Raw genomic sequence first — 24,336 nt, 5'->3', positions numbered from 1 at the left:
CAAATATGGAATCTGATTATTTATTTACTTTATTTGAAAGATATATATGGCAATTTCAGGGAAAAGCTTCTCATGTTAGAATAAAATGACATTTAGTCAGATCATCAAAAGTCAATGACTCCTCTGTTAGAAAAGAAACAACTACAGAAGACCCACTTTGCAAAATCCTGCTGGTGCAGTTCTAGTGGTGGAAACCAGATTAGAGTGCTGGAGATAATTGATTAAATGAATTAAATACTTCCTGTTCCTCTGCTTTGGCTTCCAAGGCTCCCTTTTGATGCAGGGAAGACTAAGGAACTTCATGATGGAGAGGAGAGACTTTAAAATTAAAAAAAAAAACACCACTGGGTTGCTGCCAGTGTGACAGCAATCCAACAGTGTGGGTTGTTTTTTTTTATGTCTTTCCCTTCCCTGTTCAGAAGCTCCCTAAGGCTTCTGCCAAATAAAAAGTAGCCCTAGAAAGCCTCTGGCCAAAAAGGAGGGGGATATGAAGCTTTTAATTCCTTTAAAATGATTATTTTCAATGCCCCTATGTGGTTTATGCTGGTGCAAAATTATGCAAGAGACTTTTATCCATTGTATTGAAAAAGTATTACCTAGCTAGAAATCTGCTAAAGAGGAAACACATGTAGCAAGAGAGGGGACAGAAAATTCTGCCCAGTATGCTGTTGGACTAACATTGCTACAAGCAGTTGCACCGTTTGACAAAGCGTATCTTGCATGGCAAGGTGTCTTATTGTGCAACTGGTTGCACAATTGGTTACACAATCGCTTGCACAACAGGCACCTTGCTAAATAGTTCAATTGCTTCCTCAGTGTTAGCTGCATGTGTGGAATTCCCCAAAGAATACTTGCCTCTATGTTTGGGGAAGAGGCTTCAAGACGTTATTCTCTGCAATAGCAAGATGGAAATGAGTCCAGCTAAAAGAAACCCCCCTTTGGGATACAGTGAATATGGAAGAGACTGAAACTCATATAAAATCACAAGCTCAAGGCAAAGCACCAGGTCCAGACCTGATTCCAAATGTGTTGTTTAGGGTTAATCCTCAATGGTGAGCATCAGTTCGCACCCCAATATTCAACCGGGTCAATGACACAGGAGCCATCCTGTACATATGGAAATGTACCACAATCATAGCAGTATTTTTTAGAAGTCAGAGATCCAATCCTGAGTGCCACTGACCAAATAGCCTTCTTTCTTCTTTAGGCAAATTATTTACTCATGATCTCTTAGACCAATTGAAGGAGTGGCTAAAGGCCAAGAACATTATAGGCCAAGAACAAATTGGCTTTTGAAGGAATTGAAGAAAATTGTTCTACAGTTGCCCAATGCCTGATGTTGAAACATTTCACAGAAAAATATACAGCTATTTTAATGGATGCCTTTTTTGTGGTCTTCATGGACCTGAAAGGGGCCTTTGATTCAATTAATTATGATAAATTAAGGCAGAAATTAGATAACTCTACAATCAATTAAAAGCTTGCTAGGGCTGATTCAAAGGCTTTATGTTGGTTACATAGCCCTAGTGTGCTGTGGTTTGGAGGGGAAAATGGCAAGCCCATTCAACTTAAACAAAGACGTACAACAAAGATGTCTTTGTTGTTTAATTTCTTTTTAAACAGTCCTGCCCTCTACTTTGATGAACCTTGTTTTCTTCCAAAACTGGCCCAGACCACCACCCCTCTTCCTTTTTAAGGCTGTTAATGAATATCCCATGGTGTGTGGCCAATGTTGTTGTACGGATGTAATTTGTACAACCATCTATTGAGGAAAGAGCATGAAAACAGGCCTTCTCTTGAGTGAAAGAGAATCAAGATTCTATATAAGGAAGCAGATTGACCAAATAACATCTGGCTAGTACCCAAATGAGAGTTGGATGAGTATGTTCTCCATCCTCCTTTGCAATTTTTTTAAACTAACTATTATTCCATGTTACTGCAGCGCCTTTTTCTATGTGAGACTGAATATTGTTCCTTCAAGGGAGATGAAAGGAATATTCTCAGGGCAACATTACTCCAAGAGAGTTTCTCCCTTATTTCTCTGTTGTTGTTGTTTAGTCGTTTAGTCATGTCTGACTCTTCGTGACTCCATGGACCAGAGCACACCAGGCCCTCCTGTCTTCCACTGCCTCCCGGAGTTGGGTCAAATTCATGATGGTCGCTTCAAGGAAAGGGAGGCAGACTACTACTAAATCCAAACATGCTAATTACCATTCTGCACATATTTGGGCTAGTATCCTATAGAGCAGTGGTCCTCACCTTGGGCCTCCAGATGTTCTTGGACTACAACTCCCAGAAGCCTTCACCACCACCTCTGCTGGTCAGGATTTCTGGGAGTTGAAGTCCAAGAACATCTGGAGGCTCAAGGTTGGGGATCACTGCTATAGAGCTTCAAGTGAGTGAAAAAATCCCACCAGTACAGTAATATGGGACTGAACATCTTGCCATTATGCAAAATTAGGGTATGTTTTCTTTATGAAGAAAGAAAACCTATGCACTTTACTATGATCCCATGTTGCTTTGCAGGCATAATATTCTGTCCATAGGAAGTTCAAAAAGCTATCAGCTCTGTGCTGCCAGATCTATCTAACTTTATCTGAAAATGTGCCACTGAATTCAAGGGGATTGGCTCCCACACTCCCAAGAGTGTGTGTGCAAGAGTGCAACAAAGAGGTGGACTTGGTTGGTTTCCATTTTTCTGATGGAAAAAAAACTAACAAAAACTTTTAAATGCACTCCTAATGTGACTCTTCACTTTCCCATTTGGAGCAAACTCTGTTCTTTCCTAAGCATTGTGAATCCATGTATCATAGTAGACTATAAGCCCTCCTGTGCACTTCTACGGGACCTGTGGAAAACCACTGAAAGAGATAATAAGGGTAACTTCCACTGTCTGCTGAATTTACAATGATAAGGAAACATCTTGTTTGAAGGTGAAACAAAAAGCCATAAATATTAGAAGCTTTGTTTCCCAAAGGTTGTCACATAAATGTAGAAGGACGGAAAGGTTAACAAAGCAATTGAAATATTAAAACGAGGCACCTGAGATGTCTGAAGCCAAAATGAACAACACTAAGGATCATGATCTTAAGAAGAGCTAGTTTTGAAGAATGCATGGCAGCTTCATTCCCAACATGGATCTGATGACCCATGACAACACAGAGTCCCTGATTCTGCTTTGCCCCCAAGGCCCTATCAAATACCACCACAACAGGCATTGTTGCACAGGCTAAGAAACAAGTTGAACCATAGCAACTTGTTTCTTAACCCTGTGAAACTGTGTGAAGGTTTTACAACAGTGGGCCCAGACAAATATCATAAAGTAAACGTTACTGAACAAACCAATGCATTCTTCCCCATCCCAACTTATAAATCTGCGTATGACTCATCCTCCAAAGAAAGGAGTAACAGAGGTGGGTGTGGGTGTGCATACTGTATGTGTGTAAATATTCAGAGAGTTATAGATACAGATATATAGTCCCATGTCATTGGAAGAATCACACATTATATCCAAAGGATATTCACCCAAAGGTACAGTGATTTATTCTGATATTCTCTGATAAAAATGACATATATGTATTTCAAAATAATTTTCAACATTGTTGGTTATGAATAGAATTCTGTTTATTTGATTGCTTGATTGCTTGATTGATTGATTTAATTTCCTCCATAATGTTGTTTAACTGGGAAGCATCATGTGCCTTTGAAGCTGTATGTCTAACAGTTAGGATAGCATTAATTAACCTTACATATCCTACTCTAGGTTGCTCATTGTGGAAGCGGCATGTCATTAAGTAACAACGACTACATGGCTACTTCTTGTTCTTGTTATTTTATGTGTTTCATGTTAAACCGATGTTATTATAAGATATGAGAAAGGGAGCTAAATCAGAAGATAACCCAACTGTGTATGAGTCGCAGCATCAAAGCCCTCTTCAGGCATTAAGCAGGAAAGACTGCAGGACTCAAAAAATGGTGGGGATGTGTGTACACAAACATGACCCACTCCACGCTCCCTACTAGTGTTGAGTCCAAAAGCCTGCATAGACAGTGTGAATGCAAAGATTTGCAAAATTTTTCTAGGTGCATTCAACTGAATGTGTTTGTAGTGTTTTCACTATCAGCAATTCTTCCTTGTTAAACCTGCCTGCCATGGAAATGTTGTAAGCTGGTCCAGCTGAATATACTTACAACATCTCTGTGGATCTCCACACAGAATACACTATGGCCTGAATGACATGCAGGTGGGGTGGGGACATAAGAGTGGGGCTTATCTGTATCTCTCTGTCATCTTTAACCTTTGAGTCCTGCACACTTTCAGGCATAACGCCAGAACGGGGCTTCAGACCATAATTATTTGAGGAGCAAAGAAACATTAGAACCTCACTGTTACTCTCTTAACCATTCCAAAATGGAAAAGAATTCCATATAAAAGTCTGTTGTTATTGTTTGCCATTAAAACTTCCAGCTTTTGACAAATCCCATAGAAGTTTTGCAATATGTGAAATTTTTCAGGAATGTTTACATTGCCACACCCCACTGACCTTCCACAGCCAAGTGGGTATCTGTCTCCAGGTCTCCCAAACCCTCGTCTAAATCTCTATCCATTATACCACTCTGTTTCTACTATATAAATATAAACATATATAATGGATCATTTATGTTAAAATCTAAGATTAGTCAAAAGCCACAGTGAATTCACTGTACAAATTCACATTGTGGCCGTGAGGACAGCATGCTAGGGCCATTGGAAAGAATGTGTCGCCTCTCTGGAGGAGAGACCTCTCTCTGGCCCTTACAGAGAGGTCTGTGGTCCTTGTCTTTGAAAGGGGAGGGAGGGAAGATGAGGGTGTGGCACAGGCAGAGTTGGGAAGGACTTCAGACTCAATACCCTCCTGCCTGTAGTAAGGCTTCAGTCTAAAAGGACACAAGGCAAAAAGGGTGGAGTAGCAAAAAGTAAACAGAAAACCTCAGGGACCAAGTCAGAGAGTTAATATACGTAGTCTTTATAAAGTGAATGTACATAAATCCTCACTTGTCTTTTTATTGCATGCAAGAATGAGACTTTGCCAAAATAAAAAAACCTCCACATTTGGAAGGAAGATATTTTCCGTAGGTCTCAACAAGAGCCCTCATACCCTTAAGGCCAGCTTTTGTGCAATACGTCTGATGACACAAAATGGGATTGCTACTGCTTTATTGTATGGGCCTTTAAAAATTAGCAACATTGGGTGGGCTTTTTGTGTCTTTTGATCAATTTGTATTTTTTTTTTGTTTGCTCTGTATGTATGTGTTGCTTTGCTTCCCAAAGGAAAAAGGTCTGTTTTACTTAGAGATTTTCTGCACAAATTTCTGAACCCTTCACAGAAAAAGTGTAATGCCCCCCCAAGGTGAAGGTGGGAGTAATATTCCCACCTCACAACCAAAAATTGGACTCTTTTTAGGAGGAGCAGTTCCTCAAAATGCTGTCTCCGTATGTCACAATAGCTTGTTTCAATATGAAAAGACTTTTCCCCTCCCTGTTATTGTAATAATGATCAGCTCTAATGAAACAGTAACAAAGTGAAGATATATAGATGCTTCCAGATGGAGCTAGTCCTGCGTAGCTGCCACCGTGCCATTTTGAGTGAAATGCAGTTTTATTGTTGAAACTTTGCACTCATGCTTTCTCCACATCATTGATGGCATGTTGCTCTCTATGAACTCTTTGAGTCCTTCTCTCATGCCATGGTCACTCTCCAAGTATCTTTCAAGGTATACCTGTGGGGATGTACTTTCTAGATTCCTTTGTTACTAAGGGAACATTCCATTTTAAATATCTCCTATACCTGACTAAATGCCATCTAGTTAATTTCAGAAGGCTACTTGCTGCTTGGTTTTCCCTACTTGTTAGTTAGGGAGAAGGTGGCTTGTGAAGGTCTCCACTGCTTGTAAGATTTTAAGATTTTAAAGCTCCCTCTGTGCTGGCCGTTGTCAGTCGTCGTGTCCGATACAACTTGAATTCCAACCAGTAAAGTCAGGGAGATTTTAGTATGCTTTTAGTTTGTTTGTCTTATTAAGAAACCACCTGCGAGACAAGGCATTTGACCTTCTAAGGGAGTTGACGGCAGCTTATCCTGAAGATTGCACCTCTTAAAGGAGCTACATGAGGAAGTAAAGAGAACATAAGCAAACATAATGATGACTGCTGGCTGGTAACCAACTCAAGCTCTACGCTCACTCTTCTGTTTTGAGCTTTTACTCTGAACTTACTTTACTTTGAACTTACTCTACTCAGTCTCCCTGACTGTAATTAACCCTATGACAATGAGCTTTTTCGGGAGATTCCCCCTCACTTAAGCCCTCAAAACAGCTCCGTATTGAAGAGGCTTTGAAGGATATGAAGCTCGGCTCTTTGACCAATGACTCCAACTTGTCAGACCCATCCGTGGCAACTGGCCCATAGCAGTGTCTGGATGGGTCCCTGGGTAGGTGCCTGGATAAGTCCCCAATTCCTGGGGAACCTGCCCTGATGGACTCTCAACCGGTCCCAGATCTACCTGATCTACCTGATCCATCAATGTGTGAGGATGGGTGTGTCTCAACAAGCAATTTACTTGTTGGTCCTTTCAGAAGTGTCACTGCAGAATCTACATCATCACTACCTCCAAACCCTCAGATGGAGCGTGACGTGTTTTCCTCTCTACAGGGCCCCCAGGATTGTCCGGGAGCATTTCCAGATGACACAGCATTCTCAACCCCAGAGCAAGAGCACTTTTCCACTACTCAGCTTCTTGAACTCCTGGGTGAATATGTCATGCTTACAGGCAAAGCAGTGATGACAATATTCTAAAAGCTAGATCATCTTGCTGATCAACTTGCATTAAATGGGCAGCCAGCATTGTGTCCTGTAGAGCATCATACCATTAGAGGTACCCCCAGCTCCAACTCCAGATCCAAAGCAATCCCAACATATTCTAAGGAGCTCTCTCCTTTACATCTTGGAAGCACTTCAGTTAAAGCATATGAGCCGGTGATGCATACCCTTCAGTTGAGACAGCTCTGTCTAGAAATTGCAAACGCTCCAGTGAAACAGGGGAGATGATGGAGTAGAATGCAGATTATACATTCTCTCAGCTGCCTTCTTCACATGGACCAGTGCTATATTGACTTGGAGGAATATGAGAGGCTGCCTGTTCCCTGGGCACAAACAAGATTGCTACTAAAATTCTTTAGCCCGGTAATCCCAATGGTGTTCCCAAGATGACCAGTTACCTGTCTACCTTCTACATAAGACCTAAAAGATATTTTCATGAGGTGGTTCCTACACCTCTCTTGCCTCCCTGCCCTTCCTGACCAGGGAAGTTGCCTTCACCTTCCACATCCACTGATAATACTGTAATATGAGTGGCAATCTTAACAGCTGCTCCAGAATTGGCCAGCTTGTGCAGGCATACAAAATGCTCAGTGCCTAGTGACACTCGTATCGCTCTCTCTCAAGATGAGGAAAGATTTACCCAAATGTCAGCCCAGACTGCCAACTTGGAGAAAGCTCTCCTGTCCCATAAAAAGAGTAGTAAGGGCATCTTGGGCACACATTCAACAGATCAACATGAAGTGGGAATCATGCCTTGCTCCACTGTCCCTTGCAACCAAGTAATTACCACAGCCCAGAGCCTTCCACATCTGGAGGTCCCTCCTGGAGAAACTCCAGCAGCAGCACGAGAACTTCCCAGCTTGAACTGGGCTACACCTAAAGTTCACCCTGCCAGAATTATTCCATTGCACATTGAATGAACAGGGTGCCACGATCTCAACCTCAGTGATGGGGATGACCCCTCTCAGTGAAGTGGTGGTTTAACCTTCCAATTGCATCATTCAGTTGGTTTGAAACCCGGCATATGCCCCCCTTCAGGAATAATTCCCACCCCTTAAGGTTTCTTTCTTGGAATGCAGCAAGATGGGCTGCAGAAATTCATGACCCTGAGATCAGAGGGCTCTTATTGGAGCAAGAGATCATACTCCTCCAGGAAACTTGGTTGATTTATGATGTATCCTTGGAAGGGTTTAACTCTTCCTCCCTCCGCGCTACCAAATGCAAGACTAAGGGCCACCCATCAATCACAGTGCACAAAAAAGACCAGCTAATGACACCCATCAATCACAGTGACAGATAATCTCTCCCCCCCTTATCACAACAAAAACATGCTGATCACCCTATCTCCAGAAAAAAGACAAAAGCTTTTCCCACAGCTATAAATACTCAACTATTCAACAAACAGCAACAGATCATGGACAGAGTTCCTACTCCAATCCTCTGAAGATGCCGGCCATAGATACTGGGGCAACGTTAGGAAGAACAGCCTTCAGAACCGGCCAAAGAACCCAAAAAACCCACAACAACCACTTGCCAACATACTTGTTCCTTTTCTATCAAAATGTTCATTTCTTCGTGAATGTTAGTTTGAATCCCACACCTACTGTCTTTTCTACTCCCACTTCAGTTTTCCATGCTTCTGAGATATTTTCTAATTTTTCTAACATTCCCCCCCTCCTCTCAATATCATGTTTTTCTGTGGTTCACTCCCACCCTAAGTGTGGAACATCTCTTATTCTTTCTTGAAGTCCTGTTTCTCTGTTCTCTTCTTTCATTTAAGGAGGAGTGAAATATGTTGCACATTTTCACCCTGGCAAGAAAATATCACAAAATGTTGTTTGTTCAGCAAACATTGCTACACAGATGCTAAACTATTCTGGTAATCAAACAGTTTAGGTGCATCAAGCCATAAGAGAAGTGGCATGACTTTAAAAACTACCTCCAAAAGCTATACACTGTACCTGTATGAATGTTCAACACCCTATCTCTTATTGGAACTATGGTCAGATTAGTGATGGTACTGAAATATCTGAGGCCAAGCAAAGAATGGGATCAGTACTGGGATTACCATGAGCTGACAATGGGATCAACACAAGATTTGGTTGATCAGGAGGATTAAAGCAGGCAGTGAAGAAGAACACAATGAAAACCTGTTCTAAAAATGCCCATTGCTGGTTTTCCTGAACTGCTGGGACAGAAAACAGTTCAAACAGCAAAGGGCCCATGGAAGCCTTGAGAGAACTAGTGGCCCTGCTTCCCATCTGCCTCTCTTCTACAGCCTGATTGAACTATTGCTGGAGGAAGCTTCCATAAAGGCAGTGTCACAAAGCTGATTCCGCAGCAGACCCGAAGGTGGCGTTGCTTTCCCAATTTGCCCTCTACACCACTTTGATGTTGACAGCATGGTCAACATGTATAGGTTTACCAAAACAACAATATTAAACCTGATCTAGGAAATGGCTATTAGACCATGAGTACTTTTCATTCAACCCACAGTACTAAAGCAACAGAAAGTTCTTTTATTTGGGGGGGGGGGGGGAATCAGAGACACAGTATGCTTTCAGGCTCAGCTCAAGACATTCTGCTACCTGAAGCAGTGCAACAAACAGTGCCCTCAAAAGGCACATAGCAACTAAAGCCAATCAAATTATTTTGGCATCTAAAGAAGATCCCATGGGAAATATCCCCGTCTTTAACAGTAAAAATCTGGCAATACCAAACTAACCATCCTTCATGACACTCCAACTCAGCTGCCTGAAACACCACCATGGTAGAGTCAGGTCTTCAAAGATTTCAGAATAACAGTCAGCAGTCAATTAACATGGCATTTCCATCTTCTGCTAAGTTCTTATCTCTAAATAAATATGCATAGGAATACATCATGGGGGGGTGGAATTCTGTCTCATTGTTTTTAAAGGGGCAAGCTTTATCTATGGAGAACAGACCACAGAAGCTTAATCTGTGAATATATCTACTTTGTTCAGTGGAAGTGTCCATACAACTACAATGTTAGAAGCCCAAGTTTCCAGCTGAACAAAGACCAATCATGGCTAATCACTACTCAGATTTCTATAATCCCCAGTAAGGTACTTTCCCATATTCTTGATGGGACAGGGAGGGTCTTCACAAAGGGACTTCATGTTTTTCAAGCTGCTCTGGTAAGACAGTTAGGTTTCTGGCCAGTGGCTAGAGTCCTATGGAACTGCTATGAGAGAGGAAAAATCCAGGGCAAACAGTGACAGGAAATAACATTTGATTTTTCTCTATAAGGTGTTTTAAAGGCTGGACACTTCTCTACCATGTCCCAAATTGTATCAGGTTTGTGTATTTTTGTGTGCATTGTGCTCATGAAATGTTGGTGTACCAAAAAGCCGAAAATAAGGAGAAGGAACTGGGGGAAGAGTCCGTAGGTGCGTGTACTAAGCCTCATTGTAAAATTTGCAGCAAGGTCAGAGTTGGAACTCATGAGACTTTTTGCAGCATAAGCCCTGAGAGCATCAAGAAGGAAAGGCTCTCCCTGAGTTTGTGATGAGCTTTCCACAATACACACCCCACCAGCAGCAGCAGGACAGAGCCTGGCAAATCCATTCATGTCATATGCATTACAGTATTAGCTATTCCACCCAGTTTGGTATGATCTGCAAATCTGACAAGCATTCCCTGCAATCCCTCATCCAAGTCATTAATAAAAATACTGAGGAGCACTGGGCCCTTGGTGATGGGTTGCCCAGTTATCTGTCAGCTGAGATTTATCCAGATCTTCCTTGTGTTGACTCCACAAACAGTTGGCCCAGAAGCAATTTTGGCCTCCCTCACAATCCTTGCCTGTCTTAGCTCTCTGATATCACAAGGACCTGCCCGTTCAGGGCCTTGAAATTTCAAGGAATTGAATGCTGCTGATCTGGAAACATTAAACTCTGGGGAATTCTCCACATCTCCCATTTCTTAGTTTGTCTCTGGACATTCTGATGCAAAATATATTCACCACAGTAGCATCTGAAAACAACTTTGCAAGGCTTGACTTACAAACAAACAATACTATAGCTTAGGGCCACATATTATTAGGGAGAGGCTGAAAGAGGAAGAGAAAGCAGGAGAAAAAACTACGGTCATTAAGGCATGTCCAGCACAAACCAGATGGAACATGTCAACTATTTCACATGCTTTAAAATGTAGCTATATATAGTAGTCAGGAGTAACAAGTAAGACTCGATTTTATTTTGCTTTTGCTTTTCAGCAATGGCCATGTTCAGTCCATGTGTGGGTCTCGTTGCATTGTTGCTGCTGCATCCTAGCATTCAGGTAAGACATTTCTGAGTTTGTATTAGTTGCATCAGAAGGCTGATTCAAACTTGACTTCTGAGGTTTCCAAAGGTTTTGCTTAAGCCCACCTCTATCAATCAAATCCATGGAAATCTTGCCAGGAAAAGGGTAACCACCCTCACAGCCCATCTTCAAAATTCCTCAAGGTCTCAGCTTAGTTCTCAGAAGTGGACCATGTTGATGATCTGTGCAAACATCCTTCCAGTAGCTTTTCCAAACAGAAGCTCTGATTTGGAATATAGTTTGTGGTACCTACGGACTCGGTCTTATAAGCAAATTTTAGTAGCAAACATTATCCAATGTTTGATATCTTTAATTCTGTATAAGTGGGTCAGCACAATCACATAATTGTACAAACCTCTTATTTACCTGAAGGCCTCAGATCTTGATCCTTACATGACCACCAATGCCAACCAGCAGCAGGAGATTGTGGACAAGCACAACAGCCTGAGGAGAGCGGTGCAGCCACCTGCCAGCGACATGCTCAAGATGGTAAGAGGCATTCTAAGAAAATTAAAAGGAATTTTATGTAGGCCTATTAAAAGCATGAGCATTTTGTAGTTTTAATTCAATAAAGTGCAAACAGACTTTTCTGTCTCAGGGAACCAACCTGTAATAGAAACATGTTCAGTACTTGTGACCACCCATGCCATTTGTCATGAACATATCAAAAACCAGCTATTGATAAGGCTATTAGTATATCAGAAACAGGCAGCTTTTCGAGAATTACAGGCCTCAGATTTTGCTTGTTTATATTGTAATGATTTAATAAAGGCACTACCCTCCTTTTTTTAACTTTTGAATAAGGACTACACAGCTTCTTCTTTATTTTTATTTTTTGCTGGTCAACAGTGTAATGCATTCTCCCTGGTTTATGTTAGCTTTTTGGCTAAATAGAATCATTTCTAAATATTTCCTTTGCCTTTTTAAATTAGCTGCCTTGTCAATGTTGGTCAAATAGTTTGTTTACTCCTGTGCTGCTTGATTACAAAAGAAGGAAAAGAAGTATTGCTTTTTTTTAAAAAAAAGCTTTCATAAACCATTCAGCAATTTCAAAAACTAAAGATCAAGTAAAGTAAGCACAACATGTGTTTCTACATAATAATATTTTATTATTGATATGGTAGACATTATTATTTCTGCATTTTTATTTTAAAACATTGCTAGCATTATGTTGAAATTAGCTTTGTAAATATAATGACATGGAACTCTAACAAGCCAAAGTGGGACCAGGAGTCACATTCTGCAGAATTCACCTTCCTTGCCACAGTCTCCCGTGTCAACACCCTGATTTAGGGAGCCCAGAGGACTGCAGTGAGAAGGGAGAATCAAGAGCACGGTTCCACTTAGAAGATATTTTGGATGTGTGTGTGTGTGAATGTGTTATAAATGTTTATATTAAAGACTAACTCATTTCTGCTGTGATTTTTTTTAACCACCGTCCAATGAAATGTTACAATGCCCATAGTCTTGTGAGACAGTAATGCTCTCATTCATAGATGTCACAAATACATTTACAATTATTTTTTTTTGTTCATATCTACAATGTTCTTTATAAATTCCACTACCTTTCTCTGTGACCCTTAGGAATGGAACTCTGAAGCAGCAAGCCATGCACAGAGCTGGGTAAACCAATGTTTGTTAAAATCAAGTCCACCGGAAAGCAGAAAACTAAGTAAGTAAAAGAATTGTGTTCAAAAAGTATAAATTCACGTACACTGTATAAGCTAGAGTTCAGCTGAAAGAGTTAAAATGTTCCATGTTAATCTGGAACTTGAGTCATGGGAATGGGATTTCTTTCTTGTTAGGCTGAAATGTTTTGATATACTTCTTCAGTCTGAGGAGAGTCAGTAGGAAGTCCCTGATATGTCCTCCACTTAGTCTAGTTGCCATGACTCAACTTCCAAATAAGCTCACTTGCATGACTGAGAATCTTCACAATTATGTTTCATGTTAATATATGACTGTCTAAAATTCCATGAAGTGCTGGTGTCTCTTGTAGATGTCTTACAATTCATTCTAAAACTAAAAGAAATGGATGGTAGAAACCAGAGGGACTAAAACTGACTGGGAGTAAGGTCATGATTATATTGGTAAAATAACTGGTATTTGAACCGCATTTAGCTGCATTTGCATCGATGTTATAAAAAGTTGATCCCTAGACACACAGCAGATCTTCTCTCCCCCCCCCCCCCCCCCCCCCGATTTGTGTTATTCTGTTTGGAAGCACATCATTAAACCTCCTCCTGGCAGGATGGTTTATTTTAGCTTAGGGCTTGAGTTGCGGTATAATGCTTCGAATTGTCCAATGTGCCCTCGTCTTCCACTATAAATTGCTCCCTGCCTGATCACATTCTGCCACCCTGCTCCTTGCCTCCCTGTCACCTCACTCACCTTCTCTGCCCAATCTCCCCTGCTTTGCTCTCTTGCTCACCTCTGAGCCCCACCTCTCTTGTCTGTGTTGTATTCAGTGGATACAAATGGGACTTCTGATTTGACCGTGTTTGGGGGCAGATCCCATGTAAAAGTCATGGGGATTCAGGAGGATCCATGATTGGGTCAGTGTTTTTACACCAGGCACTGCTCATTTCTGTCTGGCATTCTGTGGGGATGGCTGGAGCCTTCTTAAAGGGACAGAAGCAGCCAAGCTTTATAAAGGGACAAGCAGTTTTGTCTCCTCTCTCTCTCTCTCTCTCTCTCTCTCTCCCACAGCAGTTGGTGTGAGTGACCAGCATGAGGGCAGAGGGGGCAAGCCTCAAATGAAATGGTTTTAAAAGCCAATATAGCCCACCTCAACTGAGATACAGCAAAACTTTAAAACATATTAAAAGTTTTCCGAAGGGGAGCAGTATAAAAATGTAATGCATTAACCACTACCTGAAGGACATGCAGAGAGTGGTTCATATGCCATGTGACTGTCAAATGATTTTAGAACGCAGCGAAACATTCCTACACATAAGATGGGGTTAATCAATAATGTAGTTAAGCCCTAAGACACTTTTTAAAATTGAGGCACATTTTACCAAGAGCTCTCCAATTATTATACTTTGTGGGACGGATTGTAGTTGTGGTTATAGACATGGGATGGTAGATGGCAGTAAGTACAGATGAGAAGGAATAGGGAAGCATTAGGATTCTGAGGTGGCCATTCTTTCAACAACACCCTACTTCACCAATTCAAAAGCCTTAAACTGGTTTTCAGGCATCCAAAAATCCCCACTCTTGCCTTAAAGTTTGCAAGTCACTTGCCAAAAGATACCACACAGTGTGCATCATTTTATCAGGCTGCAGAAAATGCTCCCCCAGGCAGGATACTGGTGAAACTCTGGAGGGCTATGCAAGTTGCTTTCCTTTTGCAGCAATGCCACAGCCCCCCCCCCCCAATACACAAACAGGCTCATGTTTAGGGCCCTAACAAGCACTTTCCTTCTACCCATTCAATTTCCCTTTTTTTCCCTCCTTCAAGTCACACCTGCAACATTCCATGATTCAGTTGTCCCCAATAGTAGAAGCAGTAGGCACAAGACTTCTGCATTATTCGGGCTTCATCCCCTTGAATTCACCAAGAATTCTGGGAGCTGCTGCCAAAAAAATTTTAGTCTTCAGAGGAGGAGGAGTAGCTAAATTCCATGGGAGCTAAAAGGGATTAGGAGACTTTTTTAAAAAAAAGAAACCTTGTACAGAGCACAATGGGCATAAAAACAACCAGTTTCTAATTTCTTGCAGCTCTCATGGAGCTTGGTTACATCCACACACAGCCCATTTTCTTCTTCACAGGAATGTAATGGTTCCAACTGAGGTTTCATTCTCTATGTGTGAGAAATTAAAAAACTGATTGTTGTGGTTGTGTTTTTTATTTGGTTTTTTGTTTGTTTTTTGTTTTTTTTTGTTCTATTTTGTTTTGTTTTTTGGCAACAGTTCCCGCAATTCATGCTGGGGGAATTTCTGGTGAATTGCGAGGACTCAGATATAAACATTTCTGAAAGTTCCAGCCCTAAGAAGTAGCCAAGCATTCACATTTGTGTGAATAATTCTCTTTCTAATTCCAGATGGCGTGGTCTGTGGTGAAAATATCTTCATGTCAAGTATAATACTCTCATGGTCCCAAGTCATTCAGAAATGGTATGATGAAGGAAAAACCTTTGAGTATGGTTCTGCAGCAACATCAACAAATACAAAGATTCGTGTTTACACACAGGTACAATTAAACTGGATGAAGCAAATTTGTCCCCCCATCTTTTTTTTAAACAGGAGCACAGCTAAGTTTCTTGAAAAACGGTTGCACCTAGTACTTGTCTGGTCCGAGTAAGGTAGATGGAACATTCCCAGACAACCTCCTTTAATAATGGCAGTTCTGCTATTCCTATCCTTCTCTCTAGTAGCCAATAAATTATCTTTCGTTACATGGTGTCATTCAAATATACTCTACAGCAGTGGTCCCCAACCTTTTGGGGACTGCAGACCGGTTGAGAGGTGAGGGCTCGATGAGCAGGGGGCAGAGGCACCCCTGCGCCCATGGGTGGATGTGTCACACTCACGGGCGGGCGTGTTGCGTTCATGGAGGGTGTATTATGCTTGAGGGTTGGCGTGTCACGCTTGTGGAGAGGCATGTCATTCTTGTGCGCATGCACACAAGTGCAACATGCCCCTCGGCACGCACAACACACCAATCCGCGAGCATGACACACCCCTCTGCAAGTGCAACTCGCCCACCGTGCTTGTGTGCAGGGAGCGGAGATCTGCATCTGCGGCCCAGTTCAAGAAAGCCCACAGACCGGCATTGGGTCGCGGGCCAGGGATTGGGCACCCCTGCTCTACAGGGCAAGATTTGGTCTCCTCTGAACAGGAGCACTCTGCTATGTAGACTACAATCTAAAGTGATAGACCAGTAATCATTTCAGCATCATTTCAGCAAACTGGCAAGTTGAGAGCCCAGCTCTACTGCATTGATATCAGCCTGTCCTCTGGCAGAAAGAACCAGAGTTAATTGAGGAAAAAAGTTCTTCCATATTTCACCAGAAAGCTCCACAGTCCTTCCTGTTCTGTTGCATAATGACTTATGGTGACCCCATGAATAAGTGATCCTCCAAATGTCCTCAACAGCCCTGCTTAGCACCTCTAAACTCAAGCCTGTAGTTCCTTTAGGGAGTCAATCCACCTCATATGTGTTCTTCCTCTTTTCCTGATGCCTTTAACCTCTCCCAGTTTTGTCTTTTCCAGAGAATCCTGTCTTCTCATGATGTGCCCGAAGTTGGGCAGCCTCAGCTTCAACTTTTTTTTGCCTCCAGAGATAGTTCAGGCTTGATTTGATCTACGACCCAGTAGTTTGTCTTTCTGGCAGTCCAGGATTTCCACAAACCTTTCCTCAAGCACCACATTTCAAACAAATCATTTTTCCCCTGTCGGCTTTCTTTATTCTCCAGCATTCACACCCATACATGGTGACTGGAAATACAAGAGTGTGGAAGCTCTTAATCTTGGTCTCCAGTGACACATCTCTACACTTGACGATATTTTCTAGTTCCTTCACTGCTGCCCTTCCGAGTCTCGGTCTGCATCTGATTTCTTTGTTGCAGGCTCCATTTGGATTGATAACTGAACCAATCATGCCCTGCTACTCCCTGAAGCCAGAAAATTGTTTTGCACCCATGTATACAAGTACATATCCTAGTCCTTAGCAAGAGTGTGCAGTAATACTCCCTGTGTTGCCTGAAAGCTGCTTTTGGGGAAGGCGCTTCGGTTTACAGAGCAATCATGTCTGTGTTCATTTGTGTCTCGTAGGTGGTGTGGTATAATTCTTACCAAGTGGGATGTGCTGTTGCCTTTTGTCCTGGTCAACCAGTCTTCAAGTATTTTTATGCTTGCCAGTATTGTCCTGCGTATGTATTCATTCACATATTTAGTGCTTTTTGGCAAGTCTCTTGTCTTCACTTGTGACATGCAAATATTGTAGAATTGCTACCCAAGCACTTTTTCATAGGGTTGACTGCTAACATCATTTTTTTACAGTACAGCAATTGCTGGAGGGGCAGTACAGAGAAGAAACCAAATCTGGGATATTTCTGCCATGTATATGTTTAATCAATATGAATATAATACATTGTATTTGAAAATTTCCCCGTAGTTAAATCAATACATACATACAGATATGCATGTATCTCAGCTTTAGCACAGGAACATAATTCCTCCATGGTGTGATCCCCCAGGGCAGGAAGCCAGAACTGTACCTGCCAAGCAAACGGAGAGGTCTTTTTCACCTGGTACCAGGAGGTTAACTGGAACAGCATATGAATAATATAGCAAAATAGTGATTTTTGAAACACCTTTCAGAAACCATAACCAAAGTCAAAACCAATGTCATGACTTTGAAGTTGCTTCTTTCAGTAATGGTCGTCTACTTTTTTTATAGCACCGCCTGCATTATCATACTTGTGCATACTGGTTTCCTGAACTAATCAAGAACTTAAATATTGCGGACATTTTTCGAGAGGGGAGATGTCAAGCACACATTCATGTGTTCAGCTGCATGTGTCACATTTTGCCCTGTGTTTTACTTTATTCAAAACTATCATTGAGTAGCAGAGGTTTAGAGGCTGTACTTAAGGAGAGGACACTTTTGGAAATCCATAAAGATGTTCCTGGGGTTAGCTCCCTCCCCCCCCCCCCATTCCAATAAAGTGTGCCTTGATGCATTATAATTTCTGGAGGAATGCTGGGACTATAATACAGTCTCACCAAGTTTCTCATCTGGCACTGATGGGTGAATAGGAAACTAAGGAAATGTCAAGACCCTTTGCCTGGAAAATGCAGATACGTTTGCACTCACAGTGGCACTGGGAAATAAATTAGAACCTGGAATATAATGGAATAAACTTCAACTGAACACAATACTTCTATAAATTTGGCTTCAGCTTATAAAAGAATTTAGCTCTTACATTGGATTAGGAATTGGGAGGACGAATGCTTTAACCAAATGCTAATGGAGACTGAAATACTCTCTTTCAACTACTAGCTGCACAACTGAAACCTTTTCACTGTTGCTAGAATCCCTGAACATTTTATCATATCTTAACAAGGTCCCTCCAAGCTATTTTTTCAGGGTGCTCCAAAACCATACAACCTGTAATCTCTGAATGCTTGCTCAAGGCAGATGTGCCAGCTGGGGCAAAAAGCAGAATAAACAATGGTGTGACATGGGAAGGCTTGCTCAGAGAAAAATCACCTGAGATATCAGTGCAAGTAAAGTGACCAAACAAAAAAATCTCTTCCCAGCCACCTTCAGTAGCAAACACATTAGTCTGAGATGGCTGGTAACCAAAACACCTCTTCTGAACCAAAAAAAACGACAGCTTTTTTCCTAACTTTCTCTTCTCCCCTCTTCCTCTTTCCAGTAAGGACATAAAAGGCTGGTTGCAGGATTTTCTTTCTATCCTTTATATCTTCTGAGTGATATGAAAAAAAAATGGGCATGTGATGCTTTTTAATGAGGTCATCTGTCCATGGATAATTTCCAGCCTTTGACATACATCCCTGGATGCCTATATATAGGGCTCACTGCATGTTCTGTACTTCTGTTTCACATTTCAGAGGAAACCGTGAAGACAAGATTAGTACTCCCTATACAAAAGGGGAACCATGTGGAGCTTGCCCAGATGCCTGTGACAATGGATTGTGCAGTAAGTTTGAAAATATTTGAGGTACAGTGTTAATCAGACACTATATTTCCTATTATTACATTCTTTTTTCTTTTTTCTTTATTGATATGTTTATCATCAGTACAGTATATAGATCATTACCCATGTATATATTTCAACTTTCTTTATCTCTTTTATGAGTCATTTTACATATTCTATATTTTATGTATTTGCCTGGAACCACACATAAAATAACTCCTGTTTCTCAAAAAAAAAGAAAAAGATGAACTATCAGGAAACAAAAAAAACAAACATAATTATTATCATAGGGACTTTTGAGAAATGAACAGATCACTGAGGACGGGCTTCTAACGTTTAAAATAAACTGCTTCAAAATTGTTTACATTTTAGCACAGCTGTCGCATTAGCTCATTCTTATCATAATGACATGTTAACCTTTTCGTAAGCTGCCTTGGGTACCTGCAATGGAAGAAAGGCAAGATTTTTAAAAAGTACATAATAAATAATATTTATATATTAATAAATATTGCCTGAAATCCAGAAGTGAAGTAGGCCCATTGAATCAATAGAGTTTACAAAGGAGTGGTCATCAAATCCCCATTGATTCAATGGGTCTTCTCTAGTTGGGATTTATTATTGGATATTAGCCACTTTGTGGGAGTTTGGTGGTGCTAAGGGTTAAACTGCAAAGCCTGTGGGCAGCAAGGTTGAAAGATCAGCAGTTTGAATCCATGTGACACTTGTCCCAGCTCCTGCCAACCTAGCAGTTCGAAAGCATGTAAAAAATGCAAGTAGATAAATAGGTACCACCACAATGGGAAGGTAACAGTGTTCTGTGTCTAGTAATGCTGTCCACGTCACCACCGAAACTATCTACAGACAAACTCTGGCTCTGCGGCTTGGAAATGGGGATGAGCACTGCCCACTAGAGTCGGACACGACTGGACATTTGTCAAGGGAAACCTTTACTTTATTAGCCACTGTGTGCAAATTAAAACACTTGTTGCACCATCCAACTAACCTCTACACACTTAGAGTGAGCTGTCACCCCCAAAGTCCACAAGCCACGTCTGGCATGAACTGTTATTATGGGGTTTTGGTTTCCAAAATATTCTACTTTCAATCTTTTGCTCATTTATTTGGCTGCCAAGACCCCATGAGCTTCTGCCAGAGAAACCCAGAGCATTGGAGAAGACTGGGGAAACACACAATTCTAAGCAGTTGATGATTTGGCATGGCCTCTTAGAATTCACTGCTGCAAAAGAGTGGGTTCTCTACTTCTTATTCATTAAAATGTTTTGGCAGGATCACCACAGGCATTGGGCACGTGGCCTTTTAAAGCCAAGGAAAGTGGTGGTCCTGGTCACACATCAAAAATGCAGAGTACTCTTGTGTTCAGAGTTGCCATAATTATAATCAATGATTAAAATGTGAAAGGAGTGCTAATATTTCAGAACGTTCAGAGCTGCGTTCCTCTAAGAAAGTGTAGCTCTCATGCCTTGGTTGTGCACTTTGCTATTGGGGAAAACAGGATGATGAACATGGTGGGCCTTTGATCTCATGCCATGGACTCCTTTGGAGATGCTTTTGTAATGTTTTGTTTTCATACAACATACATTATATGACAACTGTATTTTGTTTTCTTCCTTTTCTTTTTTTCTTTTTCATTTTTAGCCAATCCATGCAAGTATAAAGATGTATACACCAATTGTCCTGAAATGAAGAAATTATATGGGTGTGACATTCCTCTAATGAAGCAATGCCCGGCTTCATGCAAATGTACTACAGAAATAAAATAAGACTCCAGAAACAGTTGTTCATGCAAGCTACTTACCTCTTCATGATATAACTTATCCATATTATATCATTTATCCAATCTTATAGCATTTAGATCTCAAATACCATAGTCAACTATAGGATCAAACAATTGTACTAACAAATTGTTTAATACATTGTTTTTAAATTACTTATCCCTTTAAAATTCTTTCCAATCATTTTTTAAATCAATACTTGCATGAAATGTATGTGATCTTTAGCTATCTTTAGTTTTGTTAATAAATGTTTGTTTCTGAGCAGATAGAAAATGTATTTCTTTGGCAGTGAAATGCAGTGGCTAGAAATCTGTTAGTTACATCTGCTGGAATTGATGCATATTCATTCATTCATTCATTCATTCATTCATTCATTCATTCATTCATTTAGGTCAATGACCAGGAAGATTAAAAAAGCATACAAAAAGACATTGGACAACACATGTCACCAACAGTGCACCGTCTGGCTCTTTTAAAGACATTAAAGTTAATAAAGAAATTCTAAGTTAGCCAGCAGCATTGAAGGATATAAAAGCTTTTAAAACATCACACCAATGAAATTAAGAGACACATATTACCATCAGCGTGCTCTCCCACAGCAGTCTTTATATAAATGCCAGATGGAACAACAGTCGATCCAGTTAGACAATGCTATTAATCATCCAAGTGATCTAAGCATCAAATATCTCCCTTCAACTTGTGTCGTTCAATCTTCTCTCTCTCAAGAAATACCTGCACTTATGTTATTGTCCTGGAACATAGTGGGATGGTCAACCAAAGCTTGGGACATTACTTTTAAAACATATTAGGCCAGTTTTGATATCTTACTATTTCAGGAGGCACAGACACAAAAGGATATGATATTGGCCTGTTATATGACACATTCTCTCAAAGTAGTTCCCAGCAAAAGAGGTGTTTGGCTTAAGGGCAATTTGGGCATATTCATATCAACTAAGCTACAAGCTTCTGTCCTTAACCTTGATCTTGTCCGTCAGTTGGCCACTGCTACAATTCTGAAATTTAATTTATATACTGTATATTATTCCTGATTAATGTTTATAAACCCCCACCCCAGCAATCTCATGCTCAGGCCAAAGGGTTGTGGGTAAAATTGGAGGTTTGGTGTGGCAAATTGTTTTTGTTGTTTAGTCGTTAAGTTGTGTCCGACTCTTCATGACCCCATGGAGCAAAACATGCTTTCTGTTTAGTCAGGATTCAATTTCAGCCTGTTAGCCCTCGACCAATTTAAATTGGATATTATATATATATTTCTTTAAAAATTGATTGCAAAAATTCATATATGTACTGTATTAACATTCCCACCGCATATGGAATTAAGTGCCTAATTTTTGGTACCCTCTCCAGTACATCTTAGAATATTTATCAACTATTTGATTAAGTTTCTCTGGAGTCAAGTACCATTTTCACACTAATTTATAAAAATTATCTTTTATCCTTGTTGACAAACATTTCAATATTCTGGTGTTCCATGCATTTTTTCCAAGCATTACAACGTATTATCCTATGTCAAATACCCCTATTATTTTAGGTAAGCCCTCCTATTCTTCTATTTCTAATAATAAACTATAAATTTTACTTGTAGTCCCCTTCTTTACCTTCTTATCTTCTTCCCTTTTCTTCTGTACTACAGTTCCTTAATATTTCATCAATTCCCTACATTTGCCATTTCTTTTTATCCAATTCTTTGTCCATTGATCTAATTAGGTAATATTATGCCAACATCCTTACCTAGCACTTCTTTTATTTGTTCATTATTATTCATTTTTTCTAATCAAACTTTTTTCTAAAAAACTTGTCTCATTATTAATAACTTCTCAATCTGTCTTTTCTGGAAGTTTTTCCAGCTCTGTCACAAGGCATAATGGATAGGATAGGATAACTTTATTACAGTCAAGGACCAGCAAACAAGGCATAATGGAGAAACTGGCAGAATAAAAGTTTCTTATATCAGTTCCAAATTGTTAAAACGTTTTAAGGAAATAATTGATATATCTTTTAAGAAGAGGTTATTTACCCAATTCAAATGTAATTCTTCCATGCCCCATACAAAACCTTTTCCTCCCCATGAATCCACGAGGAATCCCTCATCCCAAACACAGGGGGTTGGGTATCCGTCCCACATCCCACCTCAACCATCCCACTCTGATTTCTCATTTCCCTTCTACTAGTCTAAACAATCCAATAATTCTTCCATATTCTTGTTCTCTTTCTATCCAATATGTATTCAAGTGATAGCCCCTTCTGATCTACACTTTTTCATTTCATTTATTACTCTCATTTCCAGTCTCTTCTTAGGTCCAGGTACTATGATTAGCCAAATGTATAAATAATGATATTTTAGGGTAATTCCCCTGCTGTAACCTTAACTTGCTTATTGGCCTTATGTGCTCCAACCCTCAAGTTCTTTAAGATTTACTCATTCTAATACTACGATCCAGCTATCCCTTCTTAGCTAGCTATTGGACTTACCTCCAATATTACATTAACATTACTCTCATCTAATCTCTGTTAAGTCTCTCACTTAAAAGGACCCTTTTTTTAAACAAAGAGTACACTAAAACGTATGACGTACTTTAGTTTGCCCGTTCACATCTGTCCCCTTCCTATATCCTTTCAAGACTGAGTCTTTCTGAAATGCCCAACTAATTAAACAATCAGTTCTTCATGTCTATACCCCTCCCCACACACACACACACACACACTATATGTATCTATTAAAATATATTAGCCAATCTGTCAGTGTATTATTTTTATTCCCCAGGCCTTCTGAATTTTGTGAAGGAAGTATCATCCTGGAAACAAATCCAAAAATTTATCAATAGTTCTATTCAAGCCACAATCTGGTGAATAGTTTTGATTTTTAATACTCTATGAGGAAAGTCTTCCCACACGCATCAATAGGATTTAAATATTAATACTTAATTATATTATTTCAAAGACAAGTGAAAATCCTATTGTGAAATTCTACAGTTGGATGTGTGACTGCGTGTGTTCAACAAATTGTACAATGTGGGCAAGATCACACACTGTACTAGTGCAATTTCTGGTTTACAGTGCACGATAGTAACAGGACTCTATTGGCCTAATATTCTACACGTCTGAATAAAGGTTTCTCCAAGCAGCTCACAGGAGAATCACAACACATAGCTATCAAAAATCAGTGAAATCCTAATTTCACCCAGGGGTCAAAAGATAGATTAGAAATTCCCCTTCAAAGCTTTGAGGACAAAGCTCCATAGATATACGGTCTCAGAACCTCAATGGACAGTGAGCCTACACATGTCTATCTGGCATTAGAATTCCAGTCTCCAGTATCAGGGTGAGAGGGAGATACATTTGTGGAGGGGGGGGGAGACTGTTAACGTTTGAAATTTTGTATGAATTGCATGAATAAAGTATTAAATGAGTAAGAGTATAAGAAATGTAACACTGGAAATGTGATTATAACATGAAGGATTGAGCAGTAAACAGTTCTATAACTTCCAGACAAATAGATACAACCTTGAAAATGAAAATAAAAGGAGGGGAAAGTAACCACTTCAGTAACAATACACTCAATATGAGGCAGCCTGAAGTGGTGCTCTGTTAACACAAGCTTCTGCTTGCCCTGGGAAATGAATGTAATAACACAATTGAACGAGGATGCCCAGCTCATGTGCCCATGAAAAGT

General features: G+C 40.3%; 1 protein-coding gene across 3 annotated transcripts in view; it reads left to right on the top strand.

The window, feature by feature from the left end:
• LOC110077501 (cysteine-rich venom protein helothermine) overlaps positions 1–20,909 on the top strand; it is a 32,765-nt gene extending 11,856 nt beyond the window's left edge. The window contains exons 1-8 of one of the 3 annotated variants that reach the window (XM_020790609.3): positions 3,443–3,531; positions 11,094–11,158; positions 11,555–11,671; positions 12,767–12,854; positions 15,229–15,377; positions 16,961–17,058; positions 18,767–18,855; positions 20,509–20,909. In XM_020790609.3, coding sequence (XP_020646268.3) covers positions 3,483–3,531; positions 11,094–11,158; positions 11,555–11,671; positions 12,767–12,854; positions 15,229–15,377; positions 16,961–17,058; positions 18,767–18,855; positions 20,509–20,633 — 780 coding nt within the window. In that variant the 5' untranslated portion in view covers positions 3,443–3,482 and the 3' untranslated portion in view covers positions 20,634–20,909. Of the gene's footprint in view, positions 1–3,442; positions 3,532–11,093; positions 11,159–11,554; positions 11,672–12,766; positions 12,855–15,228; positions 15,378–16,960; positions 17,059–18,766; positions 18,877–20,508 lie in introns of those variants that run through there. The other 2 variants (XM_073004070.2, XM_078377693.1) reach the window with 2 other exon arrangements.
• The last annotated feature ends 3,427 nt before the right edge of the window (positions 20,910–24,336 follow it).

This window comes from Pogona vitticeps, chromosome 1 (genome assembly GCF_051106095.1).
Source record: "Pogona vitticeps strain Pit_001003342236 chromosome 1, PviZW2.1, whole genome shotgun sequence".
Classification (NCBI taxonomy): domain Eukaryota; kingdom Metazoa; phylum Chordata; class Lepidosauria; order Squamata; family Agamidae; genus Pogona; species Pogona vitticeps.
Note: the sequence above shows the minus strand (reverse complement) of the source record. Positions and strands in the feature narration are given on the sequence as shown.